Raw genomic sequence first — 24,739 nt, 5'->3', positions numbered from 1 at the left:
TTAGGCTCAGAGGATGGGAGAGTACATGTTTGGAACACTGAGAACGGGATGAAGGTGGCTGTGCTGGACGGCCAACATCAACAGCCCATTGGCGCAATGCAGTTTAACCCCAGATACATGACTTTTGCCACGGCCTGCTCGACCATGGTGAGGTGCAAGCAAACAATTAGGACAAATACTGTAAATGCTCTCATTACAGCAGGGATTTTAATTGGAGAGTGAGTTATTTCTCAATATTCTGTGCGCGTGCAAGTGTATTTTTTTAATGATGTATACATATATATATATATATTTACATATGTTTATATATATGCATATATATATATATGTATATATATTCACATATTTTTATATATATATATATATACGTGTGTGTATGTATATATATATATATATATATATATGTATGTTTATAATGTACATGTATATTCTTTAAAAAATATAATTTCTATATATTTTGTATATACTTATATTAAAATAAATGTTATGTACAATATGATGTGAATAACATTTATTTTTAATTAACTGATTTTAATATTTCAACTATATTGTATATAATTTATTTAGATATATTTTTACATTCATGAAATTGTTCATTAATATTTGTAGAAAATATATACATTTTAATTTTTTTTATTTATTAAAATTATTTAAGCATCTTTTTTGCATAATGTATGTGCAGTATTATTTGTCCTGAATTTATTGGCACCCTGTATATGACAAGTTCACTTTTTAAACTTAAATAATGATTTTGGAGTGCATGAGAAAGCAGAAAATAAAGCTAGCTTTCAGTATGCCACGCAACACAGCGACAACAGAACCAATGTTGTAAAAGCGGTAAGGAATAAATTGCTCAGTTAGCGTTAATTAGCGCACTACTCTTAATTACTGAGTAGAACAAGTGACATTTTTATAGCGCATGCAGAGCTAAATGAAGCTGCCGGATCCTGACCGCTTGTCATACTTCATATGAACCTACTGATATCTTCTGAAGTTTATAAAAACAATGTGGAAGTTGTGTACTTTTTAAACATATATTATTAAATAGTTTCTAATACTTTCTTGTTGGATTCTTTACAGAGATTTTGGCTACCGGTGATTGAGGACACGTAAAGACGCAGCAAAATGTGTATGTGTTGGACATTTGTTTGAAGTGTTTTAACCTCACTATGATGTAAGTCTTGTTTTTATCTCCATGTTTATTTGCATTTTCTACTTTTACACAAGTTTTTAACCACAGTCTTTTTTTATATTGTTATTACTGTTTTATTGTATTTTTTTCAGTTTTATCATATCGTTATGATTGTTTATTACATCGATATTACTGTTTTTATATTGTTCAGTTCCTATTGATGACGAATAAACGTTTTTTAAATTTTGTGATAACTCCTCACTCTTTCTGGGCCACATAGAAGAGAACTGTGTGTGTATGTATACATATACATACAGTAAATGTAAATATATCCATCCATCCATTTTGTACTGCTTGTCCCTTTCGGGGTCGTAGAGAATACTGGAACATACATGTATATTATATATATATTGATATAGATATATCTATCTATATAGATATATATCAATATGTATATGTATATATACCCACATGTATGTATATCTACATATATGTATCTATATCCATATACATGTGTGTGTATGTATATATATATATATATGTGTGTGTGTATATATATATATATATATATATATATATATATATATATATATATATATATATGTGTGTATGTATATATGTGTGTGTGTGTGTGTGTGTGTATATATATATATATATGTGTGTCTATATACTGTATATATGTACAGTGTGTACGGAAATTATTCAGACACTTTAAAATTTTTCACTATTTGTTTCATTGCTGCTATTTGGTAAAGTCATAAAAGGTTATTTTATTTCTCATTAATATACACTTAGCACGCCGTCTTGAGAGAAAAAAACAGAAATGGAGAAATGTTTTCAAATGTGTTACAAATTTAAAAAAAATAATAACATGTACAAAGGCAATCAGACCCATTGGTCAATACTTTGTTGATGCACCTTTTTGCAGCAATTACAGCCTCCAGTCTTTTCAAATACAATGTCACAAGCGTGGCACACCTATTGTAGGGCAGTTTTGCCCATTCCTCTTTGCGGCACCACTCAAGCTCTATAAGATTTAATGGGAAGCGTTGGTTTTCATACAGGATGTCTCTTGTTTGCTATACTATTGCAAAAATGTACTCCTAATTCTTGCTATACTTACTGTCACCAAGTTTTTGGCAAATCAATGACTAGCAGTTAATTCAGTAAGACATGCACCTGGGGATATGTTGATTGGCAACACTAAATTGGCCCTAGTGTGTGAATGTGAGTGTGAATGTTGTCTGTCTATCTGTGTTGGCCCTGCGATGAGGTGGCGACTTGTCCAGGGTGTACCCTGCCTTCCGCCCGATTGTAGCTGAGATAGGCGCCAGCGCCCCCCGCGACCCCGAAAGGGAATAAGCGGTAGTAAATGGATGGATGGATTTAAAAGATGTTCCAGTATGACATTCTGACGACAAAATTGCATTTGTATCCAAATATTTTGGTATTTTCTTGCAAAAATGTTTTTTCATTTATTAAATTTTTTTATTTTATTATTTTGAATAGCATTTTTCGTCGTACATACATTTGTATCTGCGTTAATAGAGCCCAGTACCAGCTGAGACGTGTTATCTTAAATTTCCTTTCTAATACGCAGTGTGGTGGAACTACTGGGAGAAGTTCTTTGTTGGATTAGAAAAGCTAGTGTGTTAACAAATATTTTGGATTATTTTAACTGATGTGGATGAGATTGAAGTAATAATTAGTTTTAGCTAAGGTAACAGTGTGTTTATAAGTCATTAAACTATCAATTCAAGGCTTGATAGAAAACCTAAAGTTTAGTCGCTCGCCATTTGTGTTCCAGCTTTCTACATTATATTTTAAGAGCTCTGGTTTCTTCCATGAACCAGGGGATACGCCTGGCAGCATTATTGTTAAGGCTGCTAAAGCATTGGCTATTAGCAGCTTATTGACAATGCGTCTGAACTTCACATTTTTTAGGATAGTGATCAGACATTACTTTAGTGTACGGGAGTACAACAACATTTGAGGTGGTGACACCCCGGACAAGAACTAGATCTATCGTCTTACCTTTGCAATGTGTCGGTTTGTGTATTATTTGTGTAAGACCACAGGTATCAATTATAGACTGGAGTGCCAATTGCGGAGTGTCTGACAGGGTATTCATATGGATATCGAAATCCCTCCTTATAATTATGTTATCTGCGTGTGTCACTAGATCACCAACAAACTGATAATTTGCTGATAAAGTCCGAACACGGCCCAGGAGGGTGATAGATAACAGCCAGATGGAGAGGTAGCGGCATAACAGACCTCATAGTAAGCACCTCAAATGATTTATATTCATTACTTAGGTTACGGCTAAGGTTAGAGTTTTAATCGGAGATTAGTGCGACCCCTCGACCCCTTTTAAGGGGACGAGCAATATGTGCACTTGTATAGTTAGGAGGAGATGCTTCGTTAAGCGTAAGAAATTCACATGCTTTTAGCCAAGTCTCACCAAGACCAATGACTTTAGGATTGTTGCCTCGAATTACCTCATTAACCAACAATGCTTTGGGAGACAATGATCCAATGTTTAAAAAGCCCATATTATAGTGGGCTGTTTTTAGGCATTTTTGTTAATGCTATCCATAGCACCAATATTAATAACATTACATCTATTTCGCATGGTTCGTCTCCAATAATTTCAATCACATTTAGGAAATTGATATGGTGAGGATTTTTACATTATTTGCTTGGTGCTGTGATAGATTTAACGCTTCCTAATTTGCCACCTCAGTAGAATATATGTGAAATATATATGTATGTATTTTTTTTTAATAGTCTTGTATATACCTTTATGTATTTGTGTATGTATAATATATTCTATTTGATCACCAAAACTATAAAAATATTGAACAATGGAAAATGTCTTCTTAAAACTGTTTCATATATACTGTATAAATTGTATTAACAATTATCGCAAAATAGCTGCTTAAGGGGTCAAACAATGTTTTGTGTTATTTCAATGTCCTGTAATATAATTATATTCACTATCATTTTATTATTCAGACAACACAACCCTTATCAAATTGAATAATAGTTTTTAAAGATATATTTTTACCGAAACTATACAAAACAAATACTATAAAACAACAAACATATATTAAAAAAAAACAGAAACATGTTTATAAAAGTTACTGATGATATTTTTAATACACTTATAATTTTAGGACTAAACTACTGGATGATTGTTAGCTTGACTATTGATTATTATTAACAAAATATATTTCATTATTTAATTATGCTGAATCCAACTGACCTCTAGTATATGAATACATTGCTGTAAAATAGAAAATAAAATATTTTGGCTAATGAGTAATTAAATTGATTTCTTCCATCCATCCATCCATTTTCTACCGCTTATTCCCCGGAAATTGATTTCTTGTATTTAACAATTTTTTGTGTGTGCGAGGCAGAGGCTGGGAGTCAAATAAATAATGTACGAATGCTTGGGTTATGTACTCGCCACTAAATGAATAATGCAACATGCTGTCACAGCTAACCTCACTGCTACTAGACACACTTTAGACTTCTCACCAGCGTCTGTGTGACAACACATTCAGTCAATTTATGATTTACCTGTTGAAGACAACATTTACCTTTAAAAAAGCCCACCACTTTCTCGCTCTTTCAAGGAACCATACGTACCTTAGAGTAGTCAATGTACAGCTTGTGTGGCAAGTATAAATGTACTATCCACTAAAAAGGAGTAAACACAAACATGTGTAAAAGCAGTGGCGGGCCGTGCGTTTCCCACCTAGACCCTCAGTGATGTCCGACTTCAATGATTACCTCTCAAAATTACCATCATTGATGTCACCACATGACCATTGCTGGAGAAATTCTATACAGAAACACATTTACTGTGTATTGAAACCCCTCAACAGTGTAAATGGGTTATTTTCGGCCGCATTTAAAAATCAATAAACCTGCATCAATAATTCTTTTTTCCCACGCCACTTTCATTAGCTTCCAGAGGTACTTCAAGATGCCCGAAGAGTTCTTATAGAGTCTATATGGAATGCCATTGGGTCCAGGGGCTGAGGCTGTTCTTGCCCGCTTCACAGTGCTCTCAACTTCTCTCCATGTGCTGGGCCTCGTTTCAAACTGGTGCTCGGGTGGATCGATTGGTGGCATGTCATCTGGAATGCTGACTGGCACATGCCTCTGGCTGTCGGAGTAGGTCTTCCTCAGGCGCTCCTCTAGTTCCCTTATGGGTACATTGAGGATTCCAGTTTTCTCCTTGACAAAGAGGTTTTTGACAAACTTGTAAGGATCTCTGTACAAGGCAGTCCTTGTTCGCTCTTTCTTTCTATGTTTCTTTCTCAGGCATTCTGCTCTTGGCAGTGTTGCAAGTCACTGCTTGATGTCGCCCTGTAGTGCTTCAAGTCCTTTCCTTTCCACTTCTGTGGCCTTTTTCCACTGCTTTCGCAGGCCCCTTCTTTCTTTCACAAGTCTTTCAATCTCTTGTTGTCTCCTGGACTTGGGAGGGGCTGACGGTTCCGTCTGTGTCGTAAGGTTCTTACTTTTCACCCCAAATCTCTATGCTCCATAGCTGTAAATAATCTCTCCAATCTTGTCCAGCTTTTTTTCCACACACCCTTTCAGACCTTCTAAAAGATGGACAAGGTCTGTGTCGGTGGTTTCCCACTCCTTTTTCTGGCAGGATTTAGGCCACAAGATTTGAGGCTTCCATCCATTCATCTTCCTCTCTACTGCTGTCTGTGGTTGAGTGGGCTCTGGACTCACGTCCGTTGGTGGATCTGTGCCTGATTGAGCTACGTCTGGGGTTGTGATACCCTGTGGACTGTGGTGACTATCCTGCCGCTGGGCTTCACTCGACTGATTTGCCCTACCTCTGAGGAAGTAGTGGTCAATGCGAGGCCCCTCGCTAAGCTCTCTCAGACACGTTTTCCTGCCCTGCCTGGTGGATCTTAAGACCCTTCTCTGATGTAAGCTTTTTCCATCCACAGATGCAGCTTTGTAGCTTGTGTCCTGCCAGTGGTGTTACTCCATCAACTATTGTGCTGCTCATTTGACTCGTCGTTTCCGTTCCGGGGTCTGTTACCGTGTGGTCTACCGGTGAGTCATCTTCCGCCCCCGCTCTCGCAGACTCTGATATTAAATGTGAAAAAATAACGAAATAAAATATATTAACTCATAATTTGTAGCACCCACTGGACGCCGTATAAGCCAGTGATGCCCCTTGTAGTCAGCTAATTTGAGTGGAAATGGCCGGCATTTCCCCATTTCATCGCCGACCTCATCTCACAATATGTAGTTTCTTTTTAAATATCCTTCTTGAAAATTGCCTTGCAAATATATGTGCTGTCTTGTCTAATCATCAAAGATGCAGACAAGGTGTGTTGGCTGACTTTTTAATATTGACTCCAGCTGCTGGCATGGCTATATTCAACAACCTAAAACATGCTCTTTACTACAGTGGCATGCTGGGTAATGTAGTTACCAAGCTCATAACGTCACAATATATATCTGCCGCCTAATCAACATTTTGTGGGTCAACACTTACCGCTAAGATGCAACTTGTGATTGGATACTCACTTTGGAATGTCAAGTGAGTATCCAATCACAGTCTCGTTAACATCAGGATACATAGATGGGCTATTGTCAACAACTTGTGATCTGATTGGCTATCGCAACTGTCTATCAATTCTGCGCATTCTCAAATTAATCCGCCAACGGTCCCAGTGTGCATCCAATCACAAGAGGCGTAAATGTCAAGCCAGCTAGAAGGCCTTAATGACAACAACTCGTGTGCTGATTGGCTATTGCAACTGTCTATCAACTGTATGTGTCCATTCACTTACAGTGTATGGACGCCCACGTTGTTGATTCTGAAGGCCCAGGGCAGATTTTGTACAGCATGGCAACATACGTTAGCTGAATTCTGATTGGATAAAAACTCTCAGCGCTGGAAGGAGCATAATGTGACATGAAGAGGATATGAATACTTTTAGATATTTTGGGAAAGTAAATTAAAAAATAATTTTATCTTTAATTATGATCATGACTTCTGGTTATGTTAAGCCAGCAGAGAAGGCCTTGCTCTGGCCCTGACGGCTCACCAGTGTTCAAACATCTGGCAAACAAGCGAGTAGCAAGATAATTGTGTCTTGCCTACTGAAGTGGCATAAAACACTGAAAGCGATTGTTCCTATAACGCCTTTGTTTCAAATGTTTGTTCCACTTGGGGCGCGGGCATCTTGTGTGACTCACACCATATACACATCCTTCCTTGTCACGTATTCTTCCTTTTCTCGCTATCCATCCACTGATTCAAACTGATCCAGCAGCGCAATTGATGTTTGTTTTATTTACAAAAATCAAGGAACAGAATACTCTGGAAACAAAATAAATAGTAGCTTATATAAAGCCGAGGTCTACAGACAGGTGAGGTCAAAGACGATATGCTGGTGCCCGACTGCCAATCACGCGCCCAATGCGCTCCTGCCCCTTACAGGCCTGCATGGGAACTTTTCACCACCTGCAAAGGGTGCACACTGACATACACGCATCAATCACTCAAAAATAATAAAATAAACATAGATTCATGTATGGCCCTCTATTTGGCTCCTACACATACAGTCAAGCATCATGGTCTGGGGTTGCATTATATTACTGCCGTCATATACAAGCCGTACACGGGCTACTCTAAAGTACTGTAGATCCTGTGTAAAGTATTGTCCCTTGAGAAGATGTAATTAAAAGGGTCATTGAGATGTACTGTACACACAGGCGTTGACCCCCCACCCTGCATCCTCGCTCCAGGGAGCAGTGTTGAAATGGTCAGATTCTCCCGGCGGTGGTGTCACCTTTCCGAGCGCAATTTGAGATGACGCAGTTATAAGTTATATGACGGTTAGAAACTCAACATGCTCCACACGTGTGTGTGTGTGTGTGTGGGGGTGGGGGGGGGGGGGGGGGGTAGAAGTAGTCTTTTTAAAAGTGCAGGCGCTTTTAGCTGTGTGGTCAGGTTGCCATATCCTCTGACAGCAGAGATACTACTCATCGCCCCGCAAAGTTCCGCAGATTGCGTTTCAAGTGTGAGGAATCTCCAGAAGAGGTAGTGTCACTTTTGTGTGCGTGTGTGTGTATGCGTGTGTGTGTGTGTCTTGTCGTCCATCAGTGGACAGGTAGACTTCCTGTCGAGAACCTGCTTGGTCCATGAAAGCAGCCTGCCAAAAGATGTCACACCAAACTGGGATTAATGGTACGTTTGCACTTCTTCTTTTTTATTCTTAACTCATTTTTGTTGTCTCTTTCCAGTTCGCTACTTTTTTTTAACAACTCACCACTTGTTATTCTTTCAAATCTAACACAATTTTGCGGTATTATCATCACACACTAAGTTGGTAGATAAACCTAAATGCCTCTTTTTAGTAATTTATACTCACCAAATTGCTGTTTTTACCGGAATATTAGAGTGTTAAAGCATTTGGTAACAAGAGCACAGGTGTACAATTGGCCTGAAGCTCGCCTCTTTCACCTTTCTCACGTGATCATGTATCATTTACCAGAGCGCTGCCTTTGGTAACCATGGCAATATGGGAAGAAAAGGAGGATGAGGCTTGACACAAATGTAGTTTTAGCCTCAAACTTGTAATTTTTTTTTTAGGTATTTGCTTGTTTTTCCGACATTATTCATGTTTTTTTAGCTTATGTAAGCCACGTGACTTCGGCCTGGGTCGTATTTGTTCTCTCTGCAGCGTCTCAGGTTCTTGTTTAGCTTCAGGTCAACCTGAGAGGGTTTTTCATTAAAAATATATCCCTTGGCCAATACGCTGCATACCAGGAGGATGACCATTTTGGAACATTATTCATAAAATAACTTTTATCTCATCTCATTTTATGAATGCGGATGGAATACTTTGGGGCTGAAATGTTGAAGTACAGCAATACCTTAACTTAATAGCAGCATTTTGGCTTATTGTTATGTTTTAAATAACATAGCAAGTATTTGAGTTACAAGCATTCCGGCAACTACGCTGTTGTAACATGTGTTACAACAGCGTGGCTTCGTTAAAAAAAAAAGTGTGTGTACTTTCCTGGCTCGCCTGCAGTCCAGACTTGTCTCCCATCGAAAATGTATGACACATTATGAAGCATAAAATACGACAGCAGAGACCCCAGACTGTTGAACGACTGAAGCTCTACATAAAACGAGAATGGGAAGGGATTTCACTTTCTAAGCTTCAACAATTAGTTTCTTCAGTTCCCAAACGTTTATTGAGTGTTGTTAAAAGAAAAGGTGATGTAACACAGTGGTGAACATGCCCTTTCCCAACTACTTTGGCATGTGTTGCAGCCATGAAATTCAAAGTTAATTATTATTTGCAAAAAAAAATAAAGTTTATGATTTTGAACGTCAAATATCTTGTCTTTGTAGAGCATTTAATTGAATATGGGTTGAAAAGGATTTGTAAATCATTGTATTCTGTTTAGATCCACATCTAACACAATTTCCCAACTCATATGGAAACGGGGTTTGTATATTCGCGATATTAGCCTACTATCAAAATTACTTTAAATGTCTTACATAAGTCTTATAATTAAGACAACACATGTGGTTATATTCACTATATTAGCCTACTATCAAAATTACTTTAAAAGTCTTATACAAGTCTTATAATGAAGGCAATATATGATGTAATTGTCTATATTCGCTACATTAGCCTACTATCAAAATGACTTCAAAAGTATTTTATAAGTCTTATAATGAACACAACACATGATATTAGGGACCAAATATGTCTGATTCGCGCTCCACACAAGTCAATAATATCAACAAAGCTCACCTTTGTGCATTCACGCACAGCATAAAATGTTTGGTGGACAAATACAGACATTGCTCTTTTATCCTGCACTACCATGAGCTAATGCAACAAAATTTTGTTTTTCTCTGACAATGAGAACAAAATTAAGTCTAAGAAAGAGTGGCATAATACACTTCTTTCTGTGGCAGCATCAAGGACAGTTGTACATGTAAACAAACTACGTTGCATTCAAGGACCTCCGAAATTAGTAGGACAAGATGGCGCGGGCCAAATACTCTCATCAGTGATGCATGTTTCATGTAAACAGTGGGATTTCTAACAATTAGGAATGGTTGTGTCATGTTTTTTCTCATACAGAAACCAAATTCAAACAAAATATATGTTTTTCCTCATCTTTTTCCATGTTCATATATTCAAAAAAGAAGAAGCTACAGGCAGCCACTAGGGCGGTGCTGAAGAGCCGCGCGTTGCAGACCCCTGCATTATATCAATAGAATTATCATGTCAGTCAGGCCACTTATTGCTAGGCAGACTTCAATGGGCTCAATCATAACTGCCCCATTGATCAATGACAAACTGACCTATTGTGTTCTAAACTAAACAATTTTTTTCCCACTGCTCTGTATTACATGTAAAGCCACAATCTGTTGGATTTGTTTGATTTTTTTTTTCTTATTGACAATAGCAACATCTGACCTCAAAGACTTCCTGGCGCAGGCAAGGGCAGGGGCCATCAGGATCATGAAGATTGTCATCAAAAACGGTAATAATGTTTCCAAAGAGGACTTGGAAGATTTGGACTCGGCTCACATGGAATGTTTGTGATCAGAGGAGTTGGTGCTGGAGTCGTGCAGACCGCCGGCACAGAGCTGGGACAAGGACTACGACCACTTCCTGTTACCTCTGCTGACGCCGCAGGAGCCCTGCTACTTCCTCTACCGCCTGGACTCCCATAATGCACTGGGCTACGAGTGGATCTTCATTGCGTGGTCACCTGACCAATCGCCGGTATGTCCCCAGGACGCAGAGACACAAAGATTAGAAGTAGACGGACTAACACATGTTGCGACAACATCCGTCTATTGTCTACCACTTGTCCCACTGGAGTGCAAAACAACAAAAAACAAATGAATTAATTATTTATACAATTAATAGGATCTATTATCATAAATTACACTAATGTGTATTGTCACACACAACACAAAACTAAGATGGCAATGGTTTGTTCAGAGAGTTTAGCACGTTTGCTTGTAAAGTGTGGTCTGAGGCCATTTTTGACCCACAGCTTGTTCTTATTGGCCCCTGACAATTAAATTATATATAACAATTATATAAATGAATAAATTATAATAATACATAATACACTAATGTGCTTTGTTATGTATAACAAAAAGCTGTGACGCCAATGTTTTATTCCCATAGCTTAGCACATTAGTGTTGAAATCTGGGGGCCATTTTTGACCCACAGTTTATATTTATTGGCCCTTGGCATATTGTAAAATTACATTTAAGTCATCCATCCATCCATCCATTTTCTACCGCTTAATCCCTTTCGGGGTCGCGGGGGGTGCTGGCGCCTATCTCAGCTACAATCGGGCGGAAGGCGGCGTACACCCTGGACAAGTCGCCACCTCATCGCAGGGCCAACACAGATAGACAGACATTCTTAATTAAATAAATTGATAGCTATTATACTAATTTGCTTTGTCTTGCATAACACAAAACCTAGATTGCAAAACTTTGTTCATGTAGCTCAGCATATGGTTTACCTGACACAAGAAACGTGACAAATTGGGGGGTGCACTAGCCACTATATTATATGCGTTTTGTGGCATTTCCGACTTTGACCATTGTCAGTTGCTATGTAGAGTGGCGTTTTCCATCATTTTCTGCAGACTGCATTGTAAAATGATTAACACCCCCACCGTCCTCGTGCGAGATCCATTCAGGTCCCAGGAAGGGGGCCAGATGAATCCCTTCCCTACTGTCTATATGTCTGGAGCAGGAGACCCCAAACTACGGCCAGCCGGCCGGATTCAGTTTGCCACCGTTCAAAACTTAACTTTAACTTGGGACTTCCCGCGGGCTGGGAAATATATATATATATATATATATATACATATATATATATATATATATATATACAGTACAGTATATATATATATATATAGGTGTATATATATATAAACAGTATATATATATAGGTGTATATATATATATACTGTATGTATATATATATTATATATATATATATCAATCAATGTTTATTTATATAGCTATAAATATATATATATAGTCTGGCCCCCAGCCCAAAAAATTTTAACCAGTGCGGCCCCCGGGTCAAAATGTTTGGGGACCTCTGGTCTATAGTGTGGCCTGGGGGCCATTTTTGACCCACTGCTTCTTTTTATTGGCTCTTAGTGTATTGAATAATTACAAATACTTCATTATTAATGAGATCAGTTAGTCGTTGTTAGATATTACCTACATGTTCTTTTGTCCTGCATGTCACAATGGTGTCGAGCACGCGGCCTGAGGGCCATTTTTGAACCGCAGCTCGAATATATTGGCCTCTGGCAAATATTTCATGTAATTGCCATTAGATATTTTAATATATAATTTATTACACTAATTTGCGTTGTCACCTATACACAACATGAGGATGACAAAGTTTTAAAGCTTAGTGATATATCATCAGATTGTAATTGGGTTTATTTTTTTCCCTTTGCATTTTTATTTTGCCATTTTTGTTGAGTTTCGATTGATTGTAAAATATGTGGATGGAGAGGACGTGTGACATTCATATGTTGTCAATATTCAGTGTTTTATCGTTCATAGTTAATATTGTAAATCCCACATTCTTTATTTTCATGTACATTGTATTCTGTACATATGTCTCATTCAGTAAAAAAAAAAAAATTAATACCATTCCGTTTTTTGAAGGCGGTTTGTCATAATGTTTTTAGCATTCAATCAGACATTATTGTGGTTTTGTATTAGTGTTCCTAAAATTAGATATACCGGCCGCCCCAGACACATTTTTTTTCTTTAAATTTGGCCTCCCGATTCAAAATAATTGCCCAGGCCTGATCTAATAGAAGCTGTTCCAAATACAAATACAGTAGATTTTTCCTTCTTATAAAGCAAAAACAGCAGTTTTGCTCGAATCCGCTCAACTGTGATGTGATGCAGGTGAGGCAGAAGATGGTGTATGCGGCCACTCGTGCAACCTTGAAGAAAGAATTTGGAGGCGGTTACATCAAAGACGAGGTGTTTGCCACAGTTGAGGTCGGTATCAAAGTCCGAATCGTCTTTTGACCCTAAACTTAAAATTCACCTTTTGTTGTCGGTATCTCCCGGCAGGACGACGTGTGCTTCCAGGGCTACTTGCGTCACATGACCTCCTGTTGCTGTCCGCCGCCTCTCACAGAAGCGGAACAGGAACTCCAACGAATTCGAGTCACAGAAGTAAAGTCTGTTTTGTTTTTTTCAACATGAAGCGGAAATAGGAAATTAACCGAATGTTTTTGTGTTTACTTGGCAGGATAATGTAGTTTGGGTGAGTTGCTTTTATTGCCCCATTTTATTCAAATGTGTTGATTTAAAACAAATGATGTTTGCTTGTCCACAGGATGAACGTAGACGAATTGGGACTTCTCGTGCAAGAGTAAGTAACACATTAAAACTCATTATTTAATAAAAAATTTAAAAAATAAGTCATTGTATTACAATATGATTAAGTGAAAAAAATAGATATCTATATGAATAAAATATTATACGATATATTTAAAGTTTGTGTTAGTGTTTGTATGCAAATATATATTTTTGGGGGTTAAAAAATATCTTTAGAAATAAATAACTTCAAGCAGTAAATCATGATAATAATATAAGTAAAATTATATTAAAAAAAATGTAAGATGTCGTGTTAATGTTTGTATGTAAGAATAGGAAAAAGTCTCACAGATAAGTAATACATTTATCGTTGTATACAATGATACAATTAATAACACAAAGCAATAATACATTAAATTATATAATAAAGTTAAAAATGTTAAATATAGATGTTAAAAAAAATGCCTTGTTTTTGCATGCAAATATAACAAAAATGAAAAAACAGTAATACATTTATTATAGAATATAATGGTGTAAAAAAATACAATGATGGAATTTTTTATATAATGTTGAATAAGCATTTTTTTAATGAAATAATGAAAGTTCAAATATGGGAAATAAAAAAAATATTGCTACATATAATATTTGTTTAGATCATGTTTTATAAATGCTACCAGATTCAGTGCACTTGATAAATAATACAATACAGTAAAAAAAAAATATATATATGTATATATATATAAATAACATGACAGAAAACAATTGTGAAGCACAGAGTTAGCACATATCGATTAGTATCAATATGAAATTTTTTTAAATTAAAAATGTAAAAATACACAGGCAGTCTTTTATTGTTTAGTCTCTGTGCACACTGTTATTTGTATTCATATACTACATTTCGCAGCGTTTTATGCATTTGTCTTCTGTATGTGTAAATATTTAATATTTTTTTGATTAAAGAAATTAACTCACCAGATTCGGTGCAATTAATGTATAATATAACAGTTGAAAAAAATAAGATCACAATAACAAATGAAATGCTATGTTAGCCATTGTACTGTATGCAATAAAATAAAAAAATTAAGAAATGTATATATGTACTATGTCAGGTTCCAATGGAGTTTGGCATCGACAAAAGGGTCTCTCAGGGTCTGGCCTTCCCTCTACAAGAAGAGGCCAAACGTGCTCTGCAGCAGCTCAAGCACAAGCGGATCAACTACATCCAACTGGTCTGCTCTCAGAACACAACAAAGTCTGCACGAAGGTGTGCTCGGCATGACAATCTTTGTATTTGCCACGTTGCAGAGGTTGGATGTGGAGAAAGAAACCATCGAGCTGGTTCACACGAAACCCACGGAGACACGTGAGCTCCCCTACAGGATCCCCACGGACTCACCCAGATATCACTTTTTCATCTTCAAGCATTCTCACCAGGGCCGCACTCAGGAGGCACTCGGTCAGTACGCATCCTCAGTAAACAATGTGATGCTTTTCACGTACTTCTATGGGAGGGGTCCTGATCCCACATTGATATCGGTCTAATATCAGCAAAAAAACAAGTATCGGATTACTACATTGGCTTGCATGTGACATATTGGATATACATTAAGCAGCCTTGCAGCACAGTAACTGGTGCAAAAAAAGAAAAAAATATCGACTAAGATCTTCTACATGACAGGAGGCCTCTGCTGTTTTAACGATCCGACGCAAACGTGATTATCAGAGATGCTCTAAACCAGTGGTTCTCAAATGGGGGTACGCATAACCCTGGGGGTACTTGAAGGTATGCCAAGGGGTACGTGAGATTTTTAAAAAATATTCTAAAAATAGCAACAATTCAAAAATCCTTTATGAATATATTTATTGAATAATACTTCAACAAAATATGAATGTAAGTTCATAAACTGTGAAAAGAAATGCAACAATGCAATATTCAGTGTTGACAGCTAGATTTTTTGTGGACATGTTCCATAAATATTGATGTTAAAGATTTCATTTCTTGTAAAGAAATGTTTAGAATGAAGTTCATGAATCCAGATGGATCTCTATTACAATCCCCAAGAGGGCACTTTAAGTTGATGATTACTTCTATGTGTAGAAATCTTTATTCATAATTGAATCACTTGTTTATTTTTCAACAAGTTTTTAGTTATTTTTATGTATTTTTTTCCACATAGTTCAAGAAAGACCACTACAAATGAGCAATATTTTGCACTGTTATACAATTTAATAAATCAGAAACTGATGACATAGTGCTGCATTTGACTTATTTATCTCTTTTTTTCAACCAAAAATGCTTTGCTCTGATTAAGGGGTACTTGAATTAAAAAAATGTTCACAGGGGGTACTTCACTGAAAAAAGGTTGAGAACCACCGCTCTAAACTACAAAAAGGCTGTGCTGTTTTTTGGAATCTCCCTTAAAAAAAATCCAAAGATCTGTACATCAAAGAAATGTGCTGGGTTTTTTTTATTAATGTACCACTGCAAAAACGCGAGTCAAAGATCCTCTATATGAAGAAAGGACCCTGCTGTTTTAAAGAATCTACCACAAAGATTCCCTATGTGACAGATGCATACTGCTGTTTTAAAGTAACCATTGCTAACAATCCTCCAAATGACAGGATGGCTCTGCTGTTTTTAGGACTCAAAAACACAAGTCAAAGAGCGTCCACTGCAGTGATTTTCTAACTGTGGTACGCGGGCTCCATCAAGTTGTACGCCAAAGAATCACTTGATTAAAGTACAGTTTTTTATTTTATCTATATTCAAAACAGTGTTACTGTTCAAACTGTGTGTATATTTAAGTTAAAGTTAAAGTACCCATGATTGTCACACACACACACTAGATGTGGCAAAACTATGTTCTGCATTTGACCCATCACCCTTGATCACGGACACTCTAATGGTAAATGAGTTGTACTTGTATAGTGCTTTTCTACCTTTTTAAGGAACTCAAAGTGCTTTGACACTATTTCCACATTCACCCATTCACACACACATTCACACACTGATGGCGGGAGCTGCCATGCAAGGCGCTAACTAGGAGTCATTAGTGTCTTGCTCAAGGACACAACAGATGTGACTAGGATGGTAGAAGGTGGGGATTGAACCAGTAACCCTCAGATTGCTGGCACGGCCACTCTCCCAACTTCGCCACGTTGTCCCAATAACCATGTTACAGTGGCCAAAAATATTAGATAGAATAGTTAAAGGAGCCATATGTAAGAATCTGGCCAGAAATAGTACTGCACTATTTTTAGAAAGAAGTGTGTCATGCCTGTGTACAATATCAAAACAAATGACAATCATATGGTTATTGTCAGTTATATTAGAAAAACAAAGACTAAAGCAATCTACAACCAACGCTAGCAATGGTTATACCATACTTGCCAACCTTGAGACTTCCTTTTCGGGAGGTGGGGGGTGTGGTTGGGGGCTGGGGCATGGTTAAGAGGGAAGTAGTATATTTACAGCTGTTGTGTGTGCAGTTTTACACTGCACTTTCTAAAGTAGATGTTATTGTCCCAAATGCATGATTGATTGATTGAAACTTTTATTAGTAGATTGCACAGTACAGTACATATTCCGTACAATTGACCACTAAAGGATAACACCGCAAAAGGTTTTTCAACTTGTTTAAGTCGGGGTCCACATTAATCAATTCATGGTACAAATATATACTATCAGCATAATACAGTCATCACACGAGTTAATCATCATAGTAAATACATTGAATTATTTACAATCCGGATGGTGGGATGAGGAGCTTTGGTTGATATCAGTACTTCAGTCATCAACAATTGTATCAACAGAGAAATGGACATTGAAACAGTGTAGGTCTGACTTAGTAGGCTATGTAAAGCCAGCAGAGAACATAGTGAGTTCACATAGCATAAGAACAAGTAAATACATTAGAAATACATTTGATTATTTACATTAGGTTATTTACAATCCGGGGAGATGGGATGTGAATGGAGGAGGATTAAAGGGTTGAAGTTGCCTGGAGGTGTTGTGGTGCATCATGTACAGTAGATGGCAGCATTGTCCTGTTTAAGAGTGTCAGATGCTGTTTACGGCAGACGAACTGCCTTACGGTAAAGTGTTGGACGTAATTATGACTGTTGTTGTTGTGTGTTGTTACTGCGCTGGAAGTACGTTAATGAAACCGCCTAACAATAAACCCACATAAGAAACCAAGAACTCGCCCTTGATCATTCTACAGTTATAACGTCATTGGGCAGACAGGCTCTCAGACACGTCACTCAGGTCCTCATGGAGCTAGGGGGGCGTGGCCTCCAGCTCCGCCTGAATTTCGGGAGATTTTCGGGAGAAAATTTGTCCCGGGAGATTTTCAGGAGAGGTGCTGAATTTCGGGAGTCTCCCGGAAAATCCGGGAGGGTTGGCAAGTATGTGTTATACTGGTGAAAATAAGTAGAGCATGCTTAGCAGCCTAATGTATGTCCAAAACTAAAGAGAAGACATTTTACCAAAGTATGCCTATAGGCAACTGTTTCCAACGTTTCCGATTGCCATATAACTTGGTACATGCAGTCCACAATATACCAACACGAATGGGGAATTATTTTATCATGTGATTTGGCTGTCTCCGTACGTTTCAAATTGCCAAGATGACAGCCATGCTAATGTTGGAACCCATTTCCTCAGCATATCAGCATATTGAGAACGACATAGGCACTGACACTACTCATATCCTCGTAGGGTTTTTTTGTTGAAAATATATTTTGCCCTGTCAGTTCGAATGCACATGGACATACAGGCTAACGGGTATATACGTATGTCCCCCTTTAGCCGTTATGTCGATGTGTCATTGGTCGGGCTAGCATGCTAATCATTCGTTGCATGAACATACTAGCTTTGTTAGACAAGATCATAGACTGTATTGGACAATATATTTTACATACTAAATGTCCATTTCCATTTATTACATGGAATAAGAAAATGTAAATGCCTGACCTACTTATCAAGGAGAAAATTAGCAAGTTTGACGTCAGACGAAAAACAATTTTCCGCCTTCAATCGTCTCCATCATTCAAAGGCCTCCCCAATACAAATCCTCTTTTTGTTCCTGGCTTTGTCATGAATAAGTTGAGAATCGTAATGACGCCTTTTAGATTTACAAAGGTCCGACATGTTTAGTAACTTTACCAGTGGCAGTAGCTCGACGAAGATGGCGGTGCATAACTGACAACCTGGATGTGACACACTCACAGACTTTTTAATTGGTCAAACAGTGAAGGGCAGGACATGAAAACAATAACAAGATTTCGGGTGTCAAGCTTGGAAATGGATTGTGTGTGCTCCTTCGACGCAGAGGGATTACAGGACGAGCCAGGAGTGAATTAAGGTACATGATGTTTTATTTGGAATTCTAAATACAAAAATAAACAAACTAAGGGCGCTCACAAGGAGGTATAAAACTTGGCTACAAAATATAAACAGGAAAAAAAAACACTTGCTCGATTGGCATGAATGAACTAAGAACAGAAACAGCACGATGGCATGACTATAAACAACTAAAACAAAACACTTATTGTGACAACAAAAACAGGAGGCAAAAATAGCAAGGTGCGTGGCAGGTGATCGTGGGCATGGAGAATGAGCAGCAAGGTTGTAGATTACGATGAAAGTTAGAACGGCATGGGAAATGAAAGTTGATGTTCCCAGACTGATGGACAGAAAGAAATTGACTTAAATAGTGGCTGTGAATAATTAGGAACAGGTGCGGGACTGAGGGCATGGGCGTGACTAGAAGGGCAAGGTGAAAAGCAATGAGTTGTCATGGTAACAAAACAAACCAGGAAAAGAAAAAACGGAACAAGAGTCCAGAAAACAAAACAAAACATGATCAAACATAAAACCAGATTTACAGACGTGACATCGGGGTTGTAAATCGAATTTTGAAACAAGCTTATCCTGGCTGAACTACGGTTATCAGTTATAAAGGTACTTGAAAAGAACATGATTTATTTATGCCTTTTGATGCATCAGGGCCATTTATTGATGATTTGACATGAAATTATTACATATGGCTGCTTTAAATAAAACCTCTGCCTTCTTTTTAATGAATACTTAGGCCTAGTACACTACTCTCTTTTAATGTCAGTCCTTATGGTGGTATTTGGAGAGCTAAGTGTTTTCTGAGGTGGTGCTTGGTGAAAAAAGTTAGAGAACCACTGATATGCTGCATATGACAGGAGTGCACACCTGTTTTTGAGAATTGGATTCATTGTTCTCGCCAAAGACCCTCTGTGATAGTAGGGCTTTGCTGTTTGTAGGAATCTTTACAAAAAACGCAAGTCAAAGAGCATCTATTGCAGGGGTGCCCACACTTTTTCTCCAGGCGAGCTACTTTTCAATTGACCAACTCAAGGGGATCTACCTCATTTATATATATCATTTATATTTATTTATTTATGGAAGAGACATTTTTTTAAACAAGTTAAATGTGTTTAATGATAATACAAGCATGTGTAACACATATAGATGTCTTTATTTCACAAAGACAAGAATATAAGTTGGTGTATTACCTGATTCTGATGACTTGCATTGATTGGAATCAGACAGTAATGATGATAACGCCCACATTTTCAAATGGAGGAGAAAAAACGTTGTCCTTTCTGTACAGTACCACATGAAAGTGGTTGTTTTTGGCATCTAATTCATCCAGCTTCCATACACTTTACAAGAAAAACATTGGCGGCAAATTCCGTAGCTTGCTTGATTGACATTCACGGCACCCGAGGGTCTTGTGAGATGACGCTGGCTGCTGCCAGTTCATTATTATGAAAAAAATGACAGAGAGGAAGGGGAGAAACACTTTTTATTTCAACAGACTTTCGCGCCGTCCCTTCCGTCAAAACTCTAAAGGCCGACTGCACATTTACTATCTTCACAATAAAAGCCCTGCTTCATGCTGCCTGCGCTAACAAAATAAGAGTCTCGGAAAGCTGGCGTGCACAAGTGATGTGCACGCCAGCTTTCTGAGGGATCGCTTGTGCACGCCAATTTTCCGAGACTCTGTATTTAGTTAGCGCAGGCAGCATGAAGCAGGGCTTTTATTGTGAAGATAGGAAATGTGCAGTCGGTCTTTAGAGTTTTGACGGAAGGTACGGCGCGAGAGTCTGTTGAAATAAAAAGTGTTTCTCGCCTTCCTCTCGGTCATATTTTCATAATAATGATCTTGCAGCAGCCAGCGTCATCTCACAAGACCCTCCGGTACCGTGAATGTCATTTAAGTGACGTCTTGGTGAAGATTGATGATCACTAATTTTTAGGTCTATTTTTTAAAAAAGCCTTGCTGGAGATCGACTGACACACCCCCCGCAGTCGACTGGTAGCTTGCGATCGACGTAATGGGCACCCCTGATCTATTGTATGCGACAAGAGTACGCTCCTGTTTTTCGAGAATCTGATGCAAAAATTCTCGCCAAAAATCCTCTATACGAAAGGAGGCCTTTGCTGTTTTTAAGAAACTGATGCAAAATTGCTCGTCATAGATCCTTTATATGACAAAAATGCTTTTTTTTATAGGAAGTACTGTACTGCACAAATGCTTGTCAAAGATTTTGCTTTATAACAACAATTATCTGCTGTTTTTAAGAATCTACCTCAGAAAGGCTTTTCAAAGATCCTCTATGTGACAAGTGCGTATTTACTAGTGCAAAGAATGTCCTCCAATAAGCACACAGGTTGGTCTTTTCGTGTACTGTAGGGCAGTCGTTTACAAAAGGTAAACATGGTAAGCTATAGACTACTAGGCGCTAGCAGCTACACAGGTTACTGTGGACATACTGTACTTTAGTAAGTGTCCTTATGTGGACGATATTGCAGTCTAAAACAGCACATCAATATAAACAAGTATGATATCATTATAGTTGCATATCACTTGGGATTATAAAGTCTTCAAGATAGAAGCGCTTTGAAAAATATCCAGTAACAAATGTGTCAGCATCATTCAGCTTACTACATCAAAATCAGAAATACTTCAATATTGCCTGTGGGAAAATTAAGTTAAAGTTAATGTACCAATGATTGTCTCACACACACACTAGCAGAGAGCAGCAGCGGTGACCCCCATTTCCAACCCTTGATGCTGAGTGCCAAGCAGGGAGGTAATGGGTCCAATTTTCACAGTATTTGGTATGATTAGGCTAGGGTTTGAACTCACAACCTTCTGATCTCAGGGTGGACACTCTAACCACTAGGCCACTGAGGGGAAATCATAAGCTTAGATCAACCTGGTGGTGTCAGAAGACTATAACATACAATGGAATTTGGGGGGAAAAAGTGTAAAAAAAAGAATTAGCGTGTCACTAAACATGAAGTTCACATTTGTTACTTATGGACTAAGTACATCACATAAAAAGATGATTCTTAGTTTTTTTTTCTAATTAGGGTCCAATAAGTCCAAATAGCAAAGAGAAATAAAACAAGCATGTAAACAAACAGCTTGGACCTTAAGAGGTTAATGAATTATTGTGGCCACTAGGTGTTGTTTTTATTTATTTATTTAATAATTACCAACCCACTTCAACTTATTTGATAATTACCAACCCACTTCAACTTAAATACATCATACATCCATTCCAGTTGGTTATTAAGAAATAGATTAGTGTTTTTCATCTCTACTATTGTTTTTCACTTCATCTTTTCTAACATTCCACACGGCAAAATAATAAAAGTATCTTTAATTTGTGATATCGTATCAGAGGAATATGTTCCCTGGCCGATACTTAAGGCTCCGATATCTGTATCGTACTGGAAGTGAAAAGGTTGTATTGCGACACTCTTGGGTTTTATATTTTTCCGACATCGGATCGAGTAAGTCGGACAGATCCGAGTATTGAATGAAACCATCCCCAACAGTTGAGTGTTCCTGCCAACAAAGATCCTCTCTTGCAGTGTTCATCTATTCCATGCCTGGCTACACGTGCAGCATAAAGGAGCGCATGCTGTACTCCAGCTGTAAGAACAGACTCCTGGAGGAGGTGGAGAGAGATTATCAGCTTGAAGTCGCCAAGAAGGTACAGACCGCACATTGACACGTGGAGATGTATGGCCACAGACCAACACAATGTATCCCACCATGCAACGGTACAATTCCTTGTGATGCTGACTTCATTTAATTTTAGCCATGTTGAACTGACCACGTCAAAGATCCTCTATTTGACAGGAGAAGTGGCTGTTAAGTTAAAAATATTTATTTCTCAGCTGTGGTCCATATAGGTTACAGGGGTGCTCGGGTGTAAGACACTTTTCCACCACTTGTGGCAGTAATGACAATCTCAAATAGACAGAAGAAAATAAAGTCATAGAGAAAAATGATGACTAAAGTGGTGAAAACTGTATACAGTTTAGTTACATACGTTTTAATATTATCTAATATAAATTGTAATTATTTTATTTACTCATTTTGTTGCATTAATGATTGTTGAGGTATATTCCTAAAAAGAGCATAGCAATTCAGAGATATTTGACAGGTATTTGTGCAGTACAGTCGTTCCTTTAAGAAAGCTAAGAAATTATTGCATAAAGGATCTTTGACTTGCATTATTGTAGCAGATTCTTAAAAACAGTAGAGGCTTCTTGATTTGAGGAATCTATCTCAAAAATACTTGTCAAAGATCCTTTATGTGGTGCACTCTGCTGTTTTCAAATAACTACTGTAAAATTGCTTGCTAAGGACCCATTATATGACAGGAGAGATTTACTGTTTTAAGGAATCCTCTGCAAAAACAGAAATCAAAAGTATTCTAATGGAAATAAAAAAATATAAAAAAAGATTTCTGTTGTTTTTTAAGTTCTACTGCAAAAATGCTCGCAAAGATCCCCTATATAACAGGAGGCTTCGGCTGTTTTTACGGAACTGACGCAAACTTGGGTCCTCAATGCTTCAAAAGGTTGTGTGTCTTTAGGAATTTACATCAAAAACATTTTTAAAGCTCTTTATATCAAAGAAGTGTGCTGCAAAAGTTATTAATTCTTATTAAAAACACTAGTTTTTAAGAATCTGACACAAAATTGCTCATTAAAGATCCTCCATACAACAAATTTGCTCTGCTTTTTTCATAAAAACTACTGTACGGCACAAGTGCTAGTCAAAAATTCGCTCTATAACAGTCATGCTCTGCTGTTTTTAGGAATGTGCCTCAAAAATGCTTGACAAAGATCCTCTATATGACAGGTGCAAACTGCTATTTTCAAGCATTGACCCGTCCGCAGCTACAAAAAGGTTGGGGACCACTGCTGTATGATAGAATACTGTCAGTTAGTTGGTGACGAACCCCAAGATGCAGAGATGGAGGCAGGCATTGAATAAGAAAACATGATTTGATTAAAACTAAACAAGAACAAACAAAAGGGGTACAAAAAAAAGCGCGCACGAGGCGGATAACAAACAAAAGGAGCTTAGCATGGAAGCTAGCAAAAACAAAAGGCTTAGCATGGAGGCTAGCATAAACAGAACAGGGAACAAAAGTCGTTACGTGTTGTAAAAAGACAAAATAGGAAGCAGGGAACCAAAAAACAGTCAGCTACAAACATCTAACGAATTATAGCTTACCGCTACGGTGCAACAACACAACGCGACAATACATTACAGAAGCGACATGCAATACGTGACAATAATCCAGCAACGACTGGAGGAACAAAACAGGTACAAAATAGGAGTGGGCTGATTGACACCAGGTGTGGCCAGGTGCCAATCAGCCGCAGCTGAGGGTAAACAGCGCCCAGGGAGTAACACAAGAAACAGACAAAATAAGAGCGCTCACAAGAAATACTACACACACACACACACACACACACACACACACACAGAGGAAACTAAGACAAATACAGAGGGAAAAAACTAAAACATAGACAAACTGTCAGGGGCAAGCATGACAAATACGGTCAGCAAGATAGGACGGAGCTAGACCGTGTAGTATTTTATATGTAAGTAGTAAAACCTAAAAGTCACATCTTAAGTAAGTGCACAGGAAGCCAGTGCAGGTGAGCCAGTATAGGCGTAATATGATCACACTTTCTTGTTCTTGTCAAAGGTTCATCAGCCGCATTTTGTACCAACTGTAATCTTTTAATCATAGACAAAGGGAGGCCCGAAAATAATACGTTACAGTAATAGAGACCAGACGTAATGAATGCATGAATAATGATCTCAGCGTCAGT

At 37.8% G+C, this 24,739-nt stretch overlaps 1 protein-coding gene across 3 annotated transcripts in view; it reads left to right on the top strand.

Moving 5' to 3' along the window:
• The window catches only part of LOC133534936 (WD repeat-containing protein 82-like), a 48,098-nt gene that overhangs the window by 21,077 nt on the left and 2,282 nt on the right, over nt 1-24,739 (top strand). The window contains exons 1-11 of one of the 3 annotated variants that reach the window (XM_061874257.1): nt 5,568-6,223; nt 8,289-8,372; nt 10,622-10,699; nt 10,766-10,944; nt 13,129-13,224; nt 13,300-13,404; nt 13,481-13,495; nt 13,568-13,603; nt 14,658-14,777; nt 14,854-15,004; nt 22,472-22,593. In XM_061874257.1, coding sequence (XP_061730241.1) covers nt 8,327-8,372; nt 10,622-10,699; nt 10,766-10,944; nt 13,129-13,224; nt 13,300-13,404; nt 13,481-13,495; nt 13,568-13,603; nt 14,658-14,777; nt 14,854-15,004; nt 22,472-22,593 — 948 coding nt within the window. In that variant the 5' untranslated portion in view covers nt 5,568-6,223; nt 8,289-8,326. Of the gene's footprint in view, nt 1-4; nt 148-1,080; nt 1,379-5,567; nt 6,224-8,288; nt 8,373-10,621; nt 10,700-10,765; nt 10,945-13,128; nt 13,225-13,299; nt 13,405-13,480; nt 13,496-13,567; nt 13,604-14,657; nt 14,778-14,853; nt 15,005-22,471; nt 22,594-24,739 lie in introns of those variants that run through there. The other 2 variants (XM_061874259.1, XM_061874258.1) reach the window with 2 other exon arrangements.

Source organism: Nerophis ophidion, linkage group LG16, assembly GCF_033978795.1.
Source record: "Nerophis ophidion isolate RoL-2023_Sa linkage group LG16, RoL_Noph_v1.0, whole genome shotgun sequence".
In the NCBI taxonomy this organism is placed as follows: Eukaryota; Metazoa; Chordata; class Actinopteri; order Syngnathiformes; family Syngnathidae; genus Nerophis; species Nerophis ophidion.
The sequence above is the reverse complement of the archived record's forward strand: the minus strand, read 5'-3'. Positions and strand labels throughout refer to the sequence as shown.